Here is a 13,079-nt window from a genome sequence, read left to right as displayed (position 1 = left end):
CTATTTTTACTGCAAGATTTCCAGGATAGGAGCCAGCTCCTGTGTACCGTAACCAGGGACCTCATTCTGGTGCTGCTAAAGTTCTGCTTAGATATCTGTTGGAGCAATATTTGTGTGATGCTCAGCACAAGAGTCCCCAGCTACGATCTTCACACTTCACTTTTAACTCAGATAGCTGCTGAGCATCACTGGAGTTATCTTTCCCATTGGTAGATCCCAGTCTAGGCTCGAATTTAGGAATAGGATGAGTCAGAAGGAATTTACTAGCATGATCACCCTCAAGGTTAATTTAGCTTGGTTGCCTGTCTCTTGCTATTTCAGCTGTTCCTGTACCTCATCCATGGAAGAGCTAAAAGCCAGTCTCTAATTATGAGCACAGGTTTCAGGAGAGCTGCCCTGTGTTCTTCCTGGGCACAAATCCTGAAGCTGCTCCAGCTCAGCACATACACTCCTGCACTTGCCTCTTCACTGAATACTGACAGTAGGCAATGCGCATGCTTTTCCTGCCTGGCCTCTCCCAGGAGATGATACAGTCCTAATTATAACATAGTCCTCTCACCAGCCCAAAAACTGTAAACAAGAGGCTCCAAACCAGAAGTTTGTTAATTATTTTCTAGATGTCAACTTGCAGAGAACTTTATTGAATGTTTCCTCACAGGTAGCTCAGACCGCCAGAAAGCGCCCGTTCATTCACCCCAACAAGCAGCGCACAGCAACATGTCGGTGATTCAAGGACAACTCCAATTCTTGTGTGCAGCGACCTTGGTTTGTGAAAGGTCCCACTGCTTGGCTGGACTTCTGTTCCTCTTCCCACACTCATGCTGAAGCAACCTGATTTCCACTCATGGTCCCAAGGGAGCAAGAACCAGACAGTCCTTCAGCTGAGCTAAGCTGAACAACAGCCAACTTGTGCTGAATGGGAACCTGACCCAAGGTGTTCTCTGACGGCCTATCAGCGAGGCCAGATGGATGTCAAAGGGGGCCCAAAGGCAAATTCATGCCAGCAAGAAATAAAGTGAGGGCAATATCTTACAATCTGCCCTTATAAGACGTTTTTGGATGATAGGTGTACACCACAGCTGGTGACAGCTCTTCAGTTTCAGTGTGAAATCCTAGACTGATGCCTGAAAGCACTGGGTGTGGAAAGGATGTCTATCCCTCACTCGCCAGAAGTTGTATAACTCCCCCTATTTAGCACAAAGAAAAAAATGCCCATTTTAAAATATTTGAGGCTGGGGGATGGCAGCTAGCAGTTGAGCCTCTAAAGGCACCAATTCTTTTCACATCTGTAAGCCAGTATTATTGAGAAACACCATGTACCAAAACAAGCTGTTCTTCTGGGACTTCCCTAATTTTTGTTGCTCTGAGGTATATTTATTTTAAGGTTTTCACTCAGTCTCTCTCTCCTAATATTTTGCCATCAGATAAGAAACAGCTTAGCTGACTTGGCTCCATATAAGAGATACAGGAAGGAAGTTGAGTTTTTTTTAGTGATACATAGGTAGCAAACAACTACCCCCACACCGCGCAGGCACTCAGTCTGCAGACAGCCCTACAGCTTGACCAGCTGTTCCCTATGGCAGGCAACCCTTCCCATCAGGGGCTCTGTGCAGGGATTTAACCCAAGCTCAGCGAGAAAATGATTTTGCAAAGACGATTTCTTAGAAAGCCTGGCCACCTGCAGTAACGAACGGTCCTTCTCCTCCTTTGCTCAAGAGCGAGGGGCACTGATACATACCCTATCGGAGTTACTCCTACGGATCCCTATCAGACTATGGTAAGCAACACCAGTTCTGACCTCACAGCTGGGGCAGCAGACACATCGAGAGGAAGAGACAGCTTTTCAAATCGGGCCAGCTCCCGCAGCCAGAGACAAGATGCTGAAGGAAGGGGTCGGGTCAGCCCACAATATGTCCTGACAGATTCTCAGTACACAGCGTTGCAAAGTCTAGACGCAAACAGCGCCAGCAGGAGGGCTACGTAAATCCAGATCACCTGCAACTGCTTCAGAGCCGGAAGCCTCCCTCTTATTAACATATTTGCCTCCAAGATGTTTACTTTTCTATTTCATGTAAAATTTGGGAAAAAAAAACAAAACCAAAAAGCTGTTGGTCACTTTTTCTATTCAAGCAAAGCCAAACCAAAAGGAGCCACTTTTCCTCTTTGAGCCAAGAGACGGTTATTTTGTGTGTTCTGGGTACCAGTTAATAGATGAACAAGAACTACTGCCACATCCTGGATGTAAGGAGCATAAAGAGAAGATTTGCTTTTTAGTTGTCCCATTTTTTTTTTTTCCCCCCCCTCTGGCATCAAGCAGCTCACCAGGCAACCTACAGTGGCTGTTTGTCTGCCTGTCCACCCACTGGTACCTACGGGGTAGGACCCTGGTGCAAGCCAAAGTGCAGGTGCACAATCCAAACCTCATCTCACCTTAAGGCAGGCTGCTCTGCTTTGTACAGAAGCAAAAAGGCTTTGGGAGAATAGGCAAAAACTTCTGGGCTTGATTACATCTCTCAACTAAACCTTTGCACCAGACTTAACGTAGTGTTGGCACACCAAAGGCTCCGCAGGCGACGGATGTTCTGCAAACTGAGGCTCACGTTGGTTCTGCAGCTAGGACTGGAGCATTTACTCTTGCAACACACGTCAGAAAACAGCGCAGCTGCTACTGCGAAACAATCAATAGCAGGGCCAAGAGGCAGCTCGGTTCAGGCAGGCAGCCAGGATCACTCTGTCACAACAGCAATCCCCACAAGCCTAATCCTTCTCCACTGTAATTCCCTAATACGAGGCTTAATGCTGCATTTATGTTCATTGCGCTAGAGAGAAATTAAATGGCATAACAGCACATGAAAAGGAAAGTTGCTCAGGACCACAGGCAGCGTGTGTACTGCCTTTCAGTTGTACTGAAAGCTATGTGCTGTCCTCATCCATCCATCAATCCCTGGCAATGCTACCATGCAACTCAAATTGCATGGGATGACAAGAAAAGGGGAATCGCAGAGCCAGGAAATGTGCAGCTGAGATCCCCTCTGCTTCTCTGAGCCAGAGCAGTGCTGAGTTTTGGGTCACTTTTAAAAGGCAAGTTTCTAGTGAAAGTTAGTGGAAGGGAGAAACAGACCAAAAAACATGCTGTAACAATGCCAATAAAAACTGGCTTTTTCCTCTGCCCTGCATAGAGGCAGAAGTGGAACCACATTGAATTCTTGCTTTATTAATCCAAGTGAAAACCACTAACGCAAAGCCTCCAGTGGTTGTTATTCTGAACAAGAACTGGTGCAGAAGAATCAAGTCTCACTACATGCACAAAGCTACACACGCTCCCTCCATACTCATTTCTCAGGGTCGATTTGCAGGATGGCACCACACACCTAGAGAAAGAGCACAGTTTCCACTTCACAGTGGAGGCATCACTAGAGGTAAGATGCTTTGGAAGAAGAGACACCTGTGCTACAGGACAGTAGATACCTCTGTCAGGCACCTGCACCACAGATGGATGAAGACAAAGTGGAGTAAGCAGTCATCATTTCTGTTTTCAAAGTCTGAAGAAATAGCTGCCATACCAGCATCACTTCAGCTTTATCACACACTGGCCTGTACCCTCAGGTGGCTCACCAACACCAAAGCAAGGCCCACACACAGCTTTTGGTGGTTTTCAGTCTAACACCTGCTGAATGCTCTTCTGCATGCTTGCAAGCAGGGATTGTTTTGTGTTCACTAGAGATGTTACCAGAGACATGGCCGGCTCTGTCATGCAGAAAAGAGCAGCCCATCTTCCTTCTCCCCTGTCTTTCTCACTGTACACTTGTGTGGCTGCTAGAGCACTGTCTCACCCTGGCACAGAATGAAAGGAGTAGCTCTGCAGGCCTCTGCTGGCCCTCAGCCTGCATCGTGCCCAGCTCCCTCGTGCTTGCACAGCCAGCCAACTGCTCCAACCCATGCCAAGTGCTTCCCCTGCACCTGTGAGCACATGGCCCGCTTTGCCCTTCCATCTCATACAGGCATGTTAAGTGTCACCTTACACCCTTCAACTTTCCCCCACTAGCCGTGCCATAAGCAGAGCCTGGCACCAGCAAGGAAGTGAGAACGAGAAGCTTTGTTCCAAAACAGCCTTTGGCAGAGGCACAGGCATTTTGTTCTAGAAGGAATCTCATTTTGACGATGAAGCTTATTTGGGAAGCACCTTCAGTCAGACCACCAGGCAGGCCGGATTCCTTGGGAGCCATGACACAAGAATATCTGGAGACTGACTTTCCCTTTCTTCCATAGACATCAGCAGCAGCCCCCCAACCACAACTCCTAGGCATCAAGATGACTCAGGTTCTGAAAGCAGCTAGGTGAACAGGACACGAGCTGCTCACAGAGGGTTGCATAGGCCCCTGCAAGGGAAGAGCCTCTACTGAATGCTTCCTGCAAGACTGAGCAGTGCACAGCACGGAGAGCAGCAAGACACATGTAGCAGCGTCCACCAGAAGCCACACACAGAATGAACTCTTCTGTGCGCAGAAGTATGGATAGTAGTTAATGGTTGGTTTGTTCCTGTAAAGAAGTTTTTAAACAATCCCACTATATAGGAACACCAGGCTCAATAAATCAACGCAACTTCCCCGGTGCTGACAGCCCACTCTGAAACAGGGCTCTAACTTTCTCCATGCGTGACATAACTATGGCAGCCTGAATCCACACCCTGCCTCTATGATACACTGGAGTAACCTTCTTGCCAGGCCCAGCCCTGAACCAGTAGCGTCCAGTGAAGCCAGCAGGAGCAGCTCTTGTAATTAACATATGTAAAGGGCTCCCCAGTTCAATTACACCCTCGGAAGTGTAAATGAATCGCGGAGCCCTTCCTCCTCTACTGCAGGTTGCTAAACTAGATAATCCACAGGAGTGGCAGCTCAGAGACACTGCCAGAGCCTCCAATGCTAAAACAGTAGGTACTCAACCCTTTAAATCCTAACTCAAAAAGCTTCCAAAACCAGTATTCATCCAAACAAACTGCCGTGTATAAAGAGGAAGAGAAAGGTTCATTCTCAGAAGAAATCTTCCAGGCACAGAATAGCCAAAATCCTGGAAAACAGCTGCAGAAGACACTTCATTAAGCTTGCTGATTCCAGAGGACTTGTCAGACAAGCCATCAATATAGATTTGGCATTTATCTGTACCAGAAAGCACCAGAGTTTCAGCTCTGGGCAAGTACCAAAGGGCAGCACAAAGCTGGGTTCTACTAAAACTACCAGCTTCCACACCTGACACATTTCAAGCATCAAGAACACAGTGCACACCACCTGCCCAGACTCATCACCACTGGGACTGCATGGGGCTTGGCTTGCTCTGAGCCTTTCAGCTGGAGACAGTCCCTTTCTCCAGCCACGCTGAGGGAAGCTCCCCCAGACTCACTGTGCCACAGACCAGCACAACCCCAGGGGCAGGATCAGGCCTGTCACAAGCAGCTATTGTGTCACAAGTGCCCACCCTCTCCTGTCTTCCTCCAGCCTTTGTAGCTACAACAGGCAGAGCTACAACAGTCTCCAGCATCTTCTCTACACTCCTAGGCTCACCAGTTCCCTCCCTTCTATGTGCTCCTTGGAAGGGATTTTCTACTGCCCCAGACCATACCACTCCCAGGACACATTCTGCCTTTTCCCAAGGACACAGACTCCTTTAGGGCCTTCTACATGGAGTTACTTCCTCTACCTCTCCTTTTCACCAGCTCTTGCTCTCTCTGGTGCCTTACGCCTGCTTGACAAGGAAGATAGCCCAAGACAAACATACATACACGGGCTCACTCGACTCCCACATTGTTGAAGCCACGTCCTGACTTTCACCTCAAGTCCCAGGAACACTTAACAGAAAGAAAGGGGCCAAGTATTAGAGCTGGGCAACAGAAGTGTAGAAGAGCAGAGGATTCAATGGGAAAGTGGTAGCCAGTTTGGAATCCAGACAGCAGCAGTGTTTGCCTTGTGGAGAGAGCAAGGGGGACAGGAGTCACCCGCTCACGCTGCCCCTTTGAGTAGGAGATTTCTGAGCTTTTGCAAATGCCCTGGAATTAAGAGGCTTGTCTATTCCCAGCTCTATAAAGAAAGAATGCTGACCAAATCACCATTTCTCCAGCCCTTGCATGGTCCTCTTCAAGTACAGTGCAAAGCAAGCACAGCAGAGTTGAAAATCCTCTCCAGCCAGGCCCTGCTTCGTGCAGGGCACAGAGGGAAATGTGGAGAAGCCCAAAGCAAGCAGGGAGCTAGCATCAGAGTGCAGTCACTCCCAAGCCCACCGTGCTGGAAGGCAGCAGGGCCCTCTGACAGACAGGACACAAACATCATCAGCTATTTCGATTTATCAGGACAAAACTTAACTTTCCAACATAATCAGTAACAGGACATAGGACTCCGAAGAAAACACGACAGCTTCTCATATTTCATAGGGAGGACTTGCAGGTGCCTGGAAGAGTTTTGAGAGACAAGAGGCAGAAAGAAGTGGAATAGCCTGGACACGCTACAAGTTCAAGAGAGACGTCGAAACTATGGGTCAGATGAATGACCACGCAAACACCGCTTGTGCTGTTGCCACAGCCACTGCACAGCTGCTGCTGTGGCTGACAGAGCAAGGCTGGGCACCATCCTGCTCTGCACACCTACTGTCTATGTGGGGTGACAAAAGAATAAACACACGCGTCACTACGACTATGTTTGTCACCAGAAGCGGCTGCTTGGCTTCCCCTGTGCTTGTTCAACACGATGCCTGCAAGAGCACCTTTCCTCACGTGACCTTCCTTATTAGAGACAGGCAGACAGCAGGAACAAGTTCCTTTCCCCACAGCAAAAGGTATTGCAGGGTGCTCCATCTGCTTGGCTGCCAGCTTACTCATCTGGACACCTGAGCCTGAAGCCCTGTGACCACTGACAGCACTGATCCAGGCACAGCAGCTTCTCTCCCAAGCCAGTGAACATTTCAGTCTATGTCAGCACAGAACATTCCCCCACCCACCTCTATTTTCCACCAGAGAAAGAAGCAGCAGAGCACCAGGAGGTTCCTACATTCACATCCCCATGTATGTACGTAGGGATGCCTCTCCTTCCATTGACTGGGCTGGGGCTGTCAAGCTCAGCAACTTTTTCTGCAGCTGGGGCCTTTGCAGGAGATAGAAATGACAGTTTCATGTGCAGGGAAGGACTCGAGTTTTGAGAGATGCTATGAAGATTTCCTTCATCTACTGGAGATCCACAGATCTCTTCACACAGCCACACAAGACAGCATCACACATATTTGCTCTAGGATAAGCTTCACAATTCACGCTGTGGCCAGTATAAACTGGCATTGCTCTGAGGACTCCATAGAGACTAAGCTGATTTATTTCCCTCTCTCAATCTGGGATTTGGTGTTAGACTCCACGAACACAGAGAAAATAACCTCCGTTACCAGTCCTTAAGCCTTTGCATGCACATAATCAATCTTCGGGAGCACAACATTTAAGATGCTGCTATCATTTATTGCCTAGATACTAGTATTTTTTTAAACTAGTATCTGTTGCTAGATACTAGTTTAAAAAAATAAAAATAAAAAATCCTGTAAACAACCCAGGAATTGTTCTCCAAAGAACACTACAAAGAACACTGCTCAATCCAGCAGATATATAGCCTCCTTTCTGTATTCTTAGTACGAGAAGTATCCCCTCAGCTTGCTTTATCATTTTCTGCTGACATTGCCATGCTTCAGGAGAACAGCTAACTCCCACAGATGGGAGTTTGATAGCCAGCCTTGCCACTGATGGCAAAACCCACATCTTTGCCCAAAAAAAGCAGCAAGTTAGCAGTTCCAACCCACCCTCAGATGAGCGCTGCGTAGGGCAATATTCACATGCTACACAGACAATTGAGATGCTGTTGGTTAACTATGAGTCACAGGCACAGTCTGGGACCTTGGCATCAGCTCAGAAACAGCTTTTCAGTGATTACAGGTTCACATCCCATCGTTCACCCAAGGCTGCTATGCTTCCAAAGCGGGCACACCAAATCCCATACAGCTCACCAGAGACCATTTGAAACTCTTAACAAAAATATATCCCCTACTCTGTATTAAAGATTTGAGAATCTGACAGCGGCTGTGTTTCAGCATTACTTGTGAAAGAAAAAAGGACAGTCTTGTCATGTCACGTAAGCCAGTTTTACTCATCCAGGCCCACTGACTTGAGGATTTATTCAGACAGGTACGCTGCTCCAGGCCTAGAGTTTGTGAAAAGCTGCAGGATTTAAGGTACACATAAGGTGGAGACCACAAAGCCAGCACAAAAGGGCTTCTCAGTTGCTTGGCATACAAAGGTCCATTTTCTGGCGTGCTGGACTCTAACAGCCCCAAGAGAAGACATAGGCATGACAGAAGGCCATTTCTCAGAAAACCCTCAGGACAATAAATGATTCATGCTACAACATTGCAGTATGCACAATCAAGTAACTTGTAAACACACGAGACTTTGCTGGACGCACCTTAATAGCCACACAGATTATTCTAGTCGAAAAATAGCAATGCTTTTTCATGCCAGTGAACAGAAGAACCTCAAAGCTGGAGAGAGCACTTCATGTGTGGGACAATAGCACCATTGCAGCCCTATAGAATAAATTCAAGATCCCTACAACTTAACGGTAAAGTGCTTAACAAGAGCTAGGTGAGGTCGTATCAGACCATAAATACCTCCTGGCCTCCTATTTAGAAATAAGGTCCTCTGACTAGCTAATATGGATACCTAGTGTTTTATTTGGTATTTTCAAATGCACCTTTGAAGTCCACAGTGAGCTCTCAAAGCTGCAGATCATTTGGTCAGGGCTTTCAGTTCAGTGATCGCTCATAGCAAAGCCTTACTGCATATACAAGTGATGACAGTGTGGTCTTAATTCAGGGAGAAGGCAGAATCAGCTCAGAGGCAAGCTGAACAGATGCAAAAGCCAGAGAGAAAAAGCTGGAAAATAAACCACTAAGTGGGATTTTACACTCTGAAATCCAGGAAAACTTCTGTTCCCTCTGATCAGGGTCTCAAAGGATCAGAACCAAAGAGAAACCCCAAAGGAAGAGGTTTTTCCACTCATCCTCAGGAAGTACTAATCTTTGCACAGTAGAGTCATGAAGTTTAGAGTGTAGTACAGAAGCATGAAGGCACTAACCTTACCTACACACAGCCAAGCAAGCAAGGCTTTTGCAAAATACCCGTTTTTCAGAGATACTATATAGCATGCCAGTTTGATGGATAGGGCAACGGACACTGCAGGGTAGCAGTTGCCACAAGCATCAAAGCCCACAGGCTATTACACCTACTCACTGACAGAAACCAGCTGCACAGCAAGCACAGATACTCGGGATCCTACAACGGCCTGTACTAGGATGAACTGCTCTCCTAGTACAGGCTGCAGCGGTACCTTCTGCACCAACCCCTTCCTCCCTATGATTTCATTCTAACCCCTGGACCTCAGCCTGGAATCTGCACTGTCAGGAGGGTTTACGACAGGGACAAAGTGCAGCGATATCATGCCCCAACCAAGCACCCCATTTGCTTTTACTTTCAGAAGTCAGCTCTGTTGCCTTAGAGCTGCTCTCCACCCAAGCTATGTGCCAGCCGCACAGGCAGAGTCAAAAGAAAACCATCCTGGAGCAGTCAAACTCAAGACATAATTTGGACACCCAAGATCCAAGCCTTGGTTGGCTTTAAACAGCACGGTTTGCCCTCTTTCAGGAAGGAGATGAACGCTGCCTACAAGGTGGCCCCTAACTCAGTCCTCTTTATCACAGAGTGGGAAAATCTATTCTGCTCCTGGTTCACAGAAAGCTCTCTACCAGGCTGGGTAACTCCCCAAGGACAACACCTAGGGCACCGTGGATGCTCTGGACATACAAATAGCAACAAGGTAGACATGCTAACAAACTTGCTCAGCACTATAATGGCCTCTGAGCAAGGCAAAGGATTTGGGCACTACCACCAGCCTGTCTCATGTTCATGCCACACCTCTGAGTAGCACAGGGATCACCCCGTTAGGGAACTAACTGGGAAGCCACCTCTTCAACAGAAGCAACAGCAAGTGAAGCAACCAAATCCCTGGCAGCTATCTGCAAACGGATCCCTGCAGGAGAAGGGGTTAGAGGAGGCCTTTTCCTTCGTCCATGATAAACACTGGCACCATGGCCTTCTGAGATCTCAGACCAGGGTTTGAACAGCTGGTAAGAGCTTCCCATCAAGCTCCAGAAGTAACGGTTACACTTTATCGGGCATTTCTCTAAACAAAACACTTAGGAGGGGGAAAACTCAAGCTGAACTACACAGAGCTAAGCAAAGTTTTTCTGCATGAAGGCTACATCTCAAAACTGTACCTGTCCCCAGAGAACAGGGAGTGCCATGGAAAGACACCTGTAATCAAGGTGAGAGGAGTTCAAGCAGTAAACAGCTCTGGTTTCACGTGGCTCTAGGAGAGGCTCATAATTCTCTGTCACTATATAGATATACTCAATTTTCCCACACCACATTCACCTTTCAAGTTTTAAGACACTTTTCAACATTTGTTATTCTCAATATAAAAGCTTCCAAGTACAGACTCCAGCACGTGTTCATTGACTTTTCCCCCCAAAACAGCAAAAAAACCCAGGCGGCACCACACACTGTTCATCGCCCAGAGAGGCTGTAGATGCCCCATCCCTGAAAGTGTTCAAGGCCAGGCTGGATGAAGCTTTGGGCAACCTGGTGTAGTGGAAGGTTTCCCTGCCCGTGGCAGGGGGGCTGGAACTAGATGATTTTTGAGGTCACTTCCAACCGAAAACGTTCTATGATTCTCTTCAGCTGTTCCTCAGACATGCCCTAAGCAGGGACAGACCACATTGTGTGCCTACTTTGGAGATAACGTTTTAAGGTTTCTTCTGTAACTTGAAAAGAGAGATAATACCTAGCTAAACTGGAGATCTAGCTCTTGCAGAGGGCAAGAAAAGACCGCAGTGCCCTACACCTCTAGGCATAACCCTCTTCCAGAAATAAAGATGCCAAGAAAGAATAAAGAGAAATTTCCTAGCTCCTCCGAGATGCTGTGCTCGACTCTCATCCGCACACGCAACACGCTGCTCGATGTCTCCAACTCCGGCTGCCTCACTCCCCGCTGACAGCCGGTGCCCACACGGCGAGAGGTCGGGTCGGCCCCTCTCCTCCCCAGCCCCACGTCCAAGCAAGCCGAGCCCGAGCACCGAGCCCTCGGGAAGCCTGGAAGGAGCTCGGCCACCCCACGGCCGCCGGCCGGTGCCGACGGCGCCGCGCCCGCCCCGCGCTTACCGAGGCAGGCGCCGCTGACGAGGGCGGTGGCGGTCAGCGCCCCAGCCGAGGCGCCGTAGACCTTCCTGGCGTTGGCGACGAGGAAGGGGGCATGTTCCCGCAGGCAGCTGGCTACCCCGATGTGGTAGACCCCCAGGAAGCCGCAGCCGGCGAAGGAGATATTCCACGCGGAGTCCAGGGGGAACATGGCCTCCGCGTCCCCCGCTGAACGCGGGGCGGGGGAAAGAAGAAGCGACCGCGACGAGGAGGGGAAGCCGCCGGGGTTCCTCTCACATCACACCGCCCCTGGGCGGGAGGCGGCAGACTCCGCTGCCGAAAAAACGACTCGCTGCTGGGCTACCGGCAGCGGCCGCCGAGCTTATATGAGGCGGCCCGGCCCCCTCGGCCCGCCCTCAGCCTGCGGAGGGGCCGAGCTGAGGGGCGGTGGCTTCGCCACCGCCCCTCAGCTCGGCCCCTCCGCAGGCCCCGGCCATGGGCGGGAAAAGGCGAAGCCGATTCCTGGGAGGAGAAGGGGGAAAAGAGAGGGTTATGGCTCCTCGCAGCACGCCAGAGCTCGCCGCGTACCGGGGGCAGCAGCCTGTCTTCCGCTCGCAAAACACGCTGTTTCTCGGAAGGCTCTGCTCCGAGTCCTTGGGAGTTTCCTGCAAGTGGAGTGCTTTGTTTTTCGGGAGATGGGTAAGAAACATGAGAGGAAGGGAGAAGCTTTGTCCTTTCATAAAGAGCACAGCCACAGTGCAAGAACAGAGGAGAAGGCAGCCCCTCTCCCTGAACAGCTTTCTCTGCCTCTGAACTCGCCAAAACACACATGGTTGCTCACTTCTGCTAACCTCTTCACAGTTTTCTGACATGCCTCGTCAAAATGCTGACCTTCAGCCAGGGCAACTGCAATTTTCAGATTTCATTTTTCTGCACAGGCAGCCCACGGTGTACCGGCTCACCACAGAGCAGCACTGGGTGAGAGGCCAGTGCTGTTAGGAGATCAAAATAGATTTCAGAATCTGGAAGGATCCCCTTGTCCTAAAAACAATACAGGCTGTGGTCATTCAAACAGTTAGATAGGTGTGAAAGTTTACAGGGACACCAAAAGGATCAGCATAGCAAGAGAGAAGCAGCTGCTCAACTCAAAGTAAGGAAGCAAGATCAGCAGGAGGGAGGTTTGGGGGGTATGAAACAAAAAGCCTAAGTATTTTTTTAATAGAGTCAATATGGGATAAAAACACTTTCTACCTAAGTTGTTTTTTTGTTTTGGTCTGTTTGTTTTTTGTTTTTTTTTTTTTAAAAAATGGACTTAATTCATCTTGGCATAAGCCTAGTTGCATTACTTCTCTCACAACCGGTCAGAAGTTTCTCATTTGGGTCACTGTTATACCTGTCCTTAACAGCTCTCAGACTAAGCAAAGCTAGGCCTTCCTCCCCACAGGAATTTCACCAATTGTATTAGCAGAGGTCATCCAAGTAGCCCCTCTCCTGTTCCTTCCGCTCCAAATGTCCTTCCAAAGGGCTGGTACCTTCCCCATAGACACATCATTCAGGTTGTAAGAACAGCTGTCTACTGCCTCACACTGAGCTGACTAAAGCAACCAAACTCAGCAGGTAACCCTTCTGTAAGTCCAGTATTTGAGCTCCAATTAGGCCTCATCCTCCACCCTCTACAGGCAGAGTGCCTTTTCATGAAACATTTGTGCTTTCCTTCCACTCCTGGACAGGCAAGAGCTCAGCCTTGTCTTTCTTCCAGGTCCAACCCTGGAGCCCACCACCTCACCTAGCTGCCAGGACATACTCTTGA

The 13,079-nt window shown here is 48.9% G+C and overlaps 1 protein-coding gene across 1 annotated transcript in view; it reads right to left on the bottom strand.

Annotated features, from left to right (window-relative positions):
• PNPLA2 (patatin like domain 2, triacylglycerol lipase) overlaps positions 1 to 11,516 on the bottom strand; it is a 29,419-nt gene extending 17,903 nt beyond the window's left edge. The window contains exon 1 of the mRNA XM_086612748.1: positions 11,294 to 11,516. Within this exon, the coding sequence (XP_086468874.1) occupies positions 11,294 to 11,480 (187 nt within the window). The 5' untranslated portion in view covers positions 11,481 to 11,516. The remainder of the gene's footprint in view (positions 1 to 11,293) is intronic.
• Positions 11,517 to 13,079: the final 1,563 nt, after the last annotated feature.

Source organism: Tauraco erythrolophus, chromosome 6 (genome assembly GCF_009769465.1).
Source record: "Tauraco erythrolophus isolate bTauEry1 chromosome 6, bTauEry1.pri, whole genome shotgun sequence".
NCBI classification, from domain to species: Eukaryota; Metazoa; Chordata; class Aves; order Musophagiformes; family Musophagidae; genus Tauraco; species Tauraco erythrolophus.
This window is presented reverse-complemented; position numbering and strand designations above follow the sequence as displayed.